At 38.4% G+C, this 5,975-nt stretch overlaps 1 protein-coding gene across 1 annotated transcript in view; it reads left to right on the forward strand.

Annotated features, from left to right (window-relative positions):
- Positions 1-2,092: 2,092 nt before the first annotated feature.
- The window catches only part of LOC138057958 (thrombospondin-type laminin G domain and EAR repeat-containing protein-like), an 8,185-nt gene continuing 4,302 nt past the window's right edge, over positions 2,093-5,975 (forward strand). Inside the window, exons 1-3 of the mRNA XM_068903863.1 lie at positions 2,093-2,144; positions 2,426-2,548; positions 5,495-5,975. The exon at positions 5,495-5,975 is cut by the window's right edge and continues 4,302 nt beyond it. Of these exons, the coding sequence (XP_068759964.1) occupies positions 5,596-5,975 (380 nt within the window). The 5' untranslated portion in view covers positions 2,093-2,144; positions 2,426-2,548; positions 5,495-5,595. The remainder of the gene's footprint in view (positions 2,145-2,425; positions 2,549-5,494) is intronic.

Consider the following 5,975-nt stretch of genomic DNA (forward strand, 5'->3'; position numbering starts at 1 on the left):
ATGCTGGGGAGCCCACCCACCCCACCCATGCCATAAAAACATTCTTATCTAATTTATTCTTGGTTTAAAGGTAGACTAAACCTTAACGACAAATTCCGGCATTATATAACATTTATCAGAACCACGAATTCGATGTCATTTAATATATTTGACTGAACCCGTCAGTATCTTGCCTCAAGCGAAACTAATTAATCGAAAACATTCAATAAATCGTTTGAGAGAATTCATAATATCTTGTTTCAAGACTAGTTTCTCCAAGTGGTAAGACCTGCTATGGCCGGGTTATTCCGCACGCCGGAGAATTCCTCAAAAAACAAAAATCTGCAAAGCACTATTTCAAGCCGAAAGTGAGGTTTGCTATCATGAATGTAGCCAATTTTTGGGATCTTCGGAATGTGTGTTAAAATAGCAACATTTGTCTTACGCGTGCCTTGTGCCATTGTTCATAGATCTTTCCTGTCGAGCATTCCACTTTCTGCCTGTACAATGGGGTCAACACTTGGAAAGTCACGTCTTTATGAATATCTCTGTGGGAAAGGACCAATGCGAGCGTTGGTGTCTTATGGATAACAAATGTGTGTCTGTCAACATTGGCAGCGAAAAATCTCCAAACAGCGTCATCTGTGAACTGAGTGATTCGGACCACTGCCAGCACCCGGAAGATCTCAAGCCAAGGCAGGGTTGGACATACAGAGGCGCAAAGGTATCTCATGATAAATTGAAATCAAAATATTTTGGCCCCGATTTCACCCTTTTCAGCTGAACTGAAAGGGAATGTATGGCTTCCCTTTATATGTCAGGCTATAAATCTCAGTTTTCCTCAGCTTTTACTTACCGCATTAAAGTGTTTCGTATATGGGATGTGAAACTAATTAAACGCACCAATAGCGCACCAAAATTGCATGGAAATGACATAGCTATATGACGATTTTTCAATATCTTTATCTACTACTTGGTTGGGAAACGATTGGGAAAATGATAACAGGGAAAGCAAAACAAAAAGTAAGACAACAAATATCTCGCGACTGATAAATTCGAGCCAAGGAAGTGATCTGAACTGAGTTCAATATATTACGATTATCTTGCCTTATCAGAATCCTTGCTGTTATAATCCATGCCTCAACAATGGAAAGTGTCTTTTGGGATACACCGACAAGAATTATGTATGTGAGTGTCCATCAGGATTTAGAGGAGAAAACTGCGAAAACGGTAAAGACAGGAAAACGTTTGTTGCTTTTTGAAAGACGTACAATGTCTAAGAGTGGCAGCCACTGGGTTAAAAAAAGGAAAGAAGAGGTTCTGAGAAAGCAGAAATGCGTTTAAAAAAGGACGGTCATGTTCACGTGCAAAATAAGTCGTGTTCCTCGTTTTATCACGGTATTGGGAATAAACACAGAGAGTTCGTTTTGAGCTGAGCCTTTGTTTTTTGTCAGAAACGTCAATCTTCAAATGAAATAGGATGGTCTTTCCTTTGGTCGTGGTCATTCACTCCCCGTTCAAACGGTCATCATAGTTAATGATAGTAAAAGAAGGTCAAAGTGTTAAATGGATAATTTTTATCAAAGTTTGAAATTGTTAACTGAGTACCTGTATCCTTTCTTGGTATTCAGATGTCGATGAATGCGGCACCGGGATCCATGATTGCAATGAAAATGCAACTTGTGCAAATACGGCTGGAAACTTCAACTGCACATGCAAGACAGGCTTTACTGGAGATGGACGGTCATGTTCAGGTACAATACATGTAGCTAAGTGTTACTTTTATTTCGTATCGCCATGAAATATCACTGGTTCATTTTGAGCTGCAAATTTTTTAGCGTACTATTCGTCAGAAGCATAAACTCTCATTTAAAATATGAGAGTATTTTTTTTATAGTTGGCCACATTCGTAAGTTAAGGCCTTGTTCAAACAGTCATGCTTGTTCAGTGATGATGGTGAACGAAGATCAACTGTTGGATGATTTTTATCAAAAGGCTTTGAAATCGCTAATTGCGTACCTGTATCCTTTCTTGGTATTCAGATGTCGATGAATGCAGCACCGGGATCCATGATTGCAATGAAAATGCAACTTGTGCAAATACGGCTGGAAACTTCAACTGCACATGCAAGACAGGCTTTACTGGAGATGGACGGTCATGTTCAGGTACAATAGCTAAGTGTTACTTTTATTCGTATCGCCATGAAATATCACTGGTTCATTTTGAGCTGCAAATTTTTTAGCGTACTATTCGTCAGAAGCATAAACTCTCATTTAAAATATGAGAGTATTTTTTTTATAGTTGGCCACATTCATAAGTTAAGGCCTTGTTCAAACAGCCATGCTTGTTCAGTGATGATGGTGAACGAAGATCAACTGTTGGATGATTTTTATCAAAAGGCTTTGAAATCGCTAATTGCGTACCTGTATCCTTTCTTGGTATTCAGATGTCGATGAATGCAGCACCGGGATCCATGATTGTAATGAAAATGCAACTTGTGCAAATACGGCTGGAAACTTCAACTGCACATGCAAGACAGGCTTTACTGGTGATGGACGGTCATGTTCAGGTACAATAACAGTAGTGTTCCTTGCTTTTATCCGTATTTTATCCGTATTTTATCCGAAAAATCACTAGTTCGTTTAGAGCTGAGCCATTATTTTTTGTCAGTAACAAAAGGGGTGGACTGTAGTAGGACAATTCAAAGCATTCAAATTAAAGCATCGTGTACTGTGACAAGTTTTCCAGAGACCGATACAACACGGGCTTGTCGTAGACCACTCTTGTCGCCGTGTCTGATTTAAGCTTTGTTAACCCCTCCCACAAGCTAGTGTGAGGTATGGGTGTATCCATGAGATGAGGTCGCAACCTGCTTTTTAATGCAAGAATAAAAGTTCTTCAAAAAAGGAATGCAAACCAGTTTCTTAGGTCAATCAAGGTTTATATAATAAGCTCAATAATGCACGCATTGGTTTCTCACCTTATGATCTATTAGAGGACAAACGCAAAGCTGACGTCGTCATCAAAACTTTAATTCTTTATTTTATAAAACAAATATTTAACAAATCGAAAGTGGTTTAGCGTTGTCTGTGCTCTTATCGACAATGATGTTCGTCATCACGGTGGTCAAAATGTTGTGGACTCAAGAGGCGCAGCCAACGCCGAACCACTTTCGATTTGTTTTTTACCACAATATTCAATGCCAAAGAAAGTGTTTATTTCTGAGGGAGACCAAACTCATGACACAAAGAAAGAGCAAGCGTTGTCTATAACTTTCTCGCAATACGATTGGTTTATTTCCCAAAATGAGGGTTCCTGATTGGCTATTACATTGCGTGACAAATTGACGCGAGCATGACGCGAGCAGTGTTGTCTAGACTCTTATCGACAACGGCCAATTAGCCAATCAGATCGCGAGATTACAAGCAATCGTGGTAAAAATTATATTTTTCCTCGTGCGTACGTTTAGTGATGGATCACAGATGGCGTCAAAATGTGGTAAGAACATCAGTGACACACTCGGCTGCACTTTTTTGTTCTTACCACATTTTGACGTCGTCTGTGATCTATTACTGAACAGAAGCACGGCAACATAGATTCTATTTGTTAAATAGACCCATGCCTCTCATGGGCTCGGCCGCTGGACAATCAACTGCCAACGGCGCATTTTGCTAATGATAAGTTCCCACTGAGTCCCTGGTAGTTGCAGTCCTCTGTGGGGGCAAACGGACAAAATCGTAATTTCGATATAAAGTGCAAAGCTAGCTGTTAGCGCCCACCGTAAAAGGACTTGAACTACTCAGGAATCACTAGGAATCAACCATTAGGAAAATGACAATTCGGGGAACTTAATGCAACTTGTGCGGCCTGTTTGGAGCGAAATCACAAGGAGTTAAAGTGCTAGTATGTTCAAAAAATCACTTCCTTTTTTTTTTCAAATTTTAAAAGTGTGTTTGCTTAACACCTGACCGGCAAAATTTTGAGCTTTGACTTTTTATCCAAAGGCTGTTTACTTTGAGTGAAAGTTTTGGATTTCAAGCTCCGCAATTACTCACGTTTAAAACTGACTGATTGGACCTCAGAGGGTTAGATCTAGGGAAAAGTGACGTCATTTACTCACTAGCTTAAAATTTTAGCGTGTAAATGCAGCTTCTTGTTTATGCAAAACACAAGTTCAAAAGTCTGAAAGCCCAAAACTCCCACGCTGCATATTAATTCTGCGGCGTACACACGCATTGCATTCTTAAACTAGTGAGTCGTTGACGTCATTTTCTCCTCGATCCAGCTCTCTCAAGAACTTAAGTTAGCAATGGCGGACCATTAAATAAGAAAATTATAGTTTAAAAAAAACAGGTGTCCTTTTAAAATCAAGGCTTAAAACTTTGGTCAGTTAAGTAAACGGAATTTCATACCGTATTTAAAAGAGACGAAAAAACAGACCATTTTGTTCTGAACTCTTTTTCGCAACTAGTCGTAAAAGAAATATATTTTTCTAGGCTAATTTTATCACGAGCTAGGGAAACAAATTCATTAAAGATGTAACATTTACCGTTAAGAGTTTTTACATAAAGAAAATACTTTCCTATAATGACCAAATTGATTTGGTCGGTTAGTGTTTAGCTAACATAGTTTTGAAATCCGAAGAAAAATAAGAATTGATTTTTGGTCACAGGGGCACTATTTGAATCATTGAGAATTTGACGTCATTTTCTCCTCGATCCAGCTCTCTCGAGATTTTAAAGTTAGTAATGGTGGACCATTAAGTAAGAAAATTCCAGTTAAAATAAACAGGTGTCTTTTTGAAATCAAGGCTTTAAACTTGGGTCAATTAGTGGTAAGGTAACATAATTTTGAAATCCAAAGAAAAAAAAGAATTGGTTTTTTGGCCATGGTAACACTTTAACGCAAAATATATGTCAAAGGCAAATCCTAATCTTTCAGGTCAGGACTGCTTTGACGCGAAAAACTCATACATTTTAAAGCAAGCTAACAATGTTCATCGTACGTGACACTGACGCCATTCACTGGTCAGTGAGTGAAACGAAAAAAATCACATCTGGGGTTCTTCCCGAAACGAATGAGACACTTTCGAAATCGTGCTAAAGCTAAAAATAAAAACCTTTAAAAAAGTTTATTTCTGAGAGCAAACTTAACTTGTGGAAACTGAAAAGCTTTTTCATGTTATCCTGGCTTTTTAATATTGTATGGGTAACAGCCCTATAGCGACACAGCCATATTCTTTTATTCATCAAGGTTGCACCAGCAAATTGTGTCACTTAAAAAAATTATCAAGACCTGCACTGATGCATTAATAAGTAACACGAAAAAATAAAGTCTGAGTATCTTCTTGAAACGAGGGAAGTACTTTCGAAATCGTACCTATAGCGAAAAGTAACCATTTTTGACAAAAAAAAAGTTTTCTTCGCGCAAATTGAACATGGGGAATATCACTGTATATTTAATATTGTGCGGAGGTTTAAAATAATGAAACATTTCTTTTATTTATCAATTGAAGATTGTACCGGCAAATTGAATAACTTCACAAAATATCAAGACCTGCCAACACCGTCAGCCCCGCAGGATGTTGAAGTGTTCACCATTGATGGAAGTTTGTTTATGGCCTTCGCTAACTATCGTGAGGGTACCAGCGGTAATTATAATTACAAGGTGGATTCTTGCATCTACAAACTAAACGAGTCGGCTGGAAATTTTACGCTTCACCAGACCATAAACACCAATGGAGCATACGACATCGAATACTTTATGATCGCTGATAAACACTACATTGCTATCGCCAATCGTTGGGATGGAAATACTCACAATCTAAATTCTTCCGTTTTCCAGTGGAATGGACACAGTTTCGAGCTGTGGCAGAACATTTTAACATCCGGAGCAACCAGTTTTAACTTCTTTAAAATTCACTCGGAACTGTTCCTTGCAGTCACGAATTATTTCGATGGAAGTTCTTTCCGTATAAACCCATCCATCTACAAGTG

This window comes from Montipora capricornis, chromosome 7 (assembly GCF_036669925.1).
Source record: "Montipora capricornis isolate CH-2021 chromosome 7, ASM3666992v2, whole genome shotgun sequence".
NCBI lineage: Eukaryota > Metazoa > Cnidaria > Anthozoa > Scleractinia > Acroporidae > Montipora > Montipora capricornis.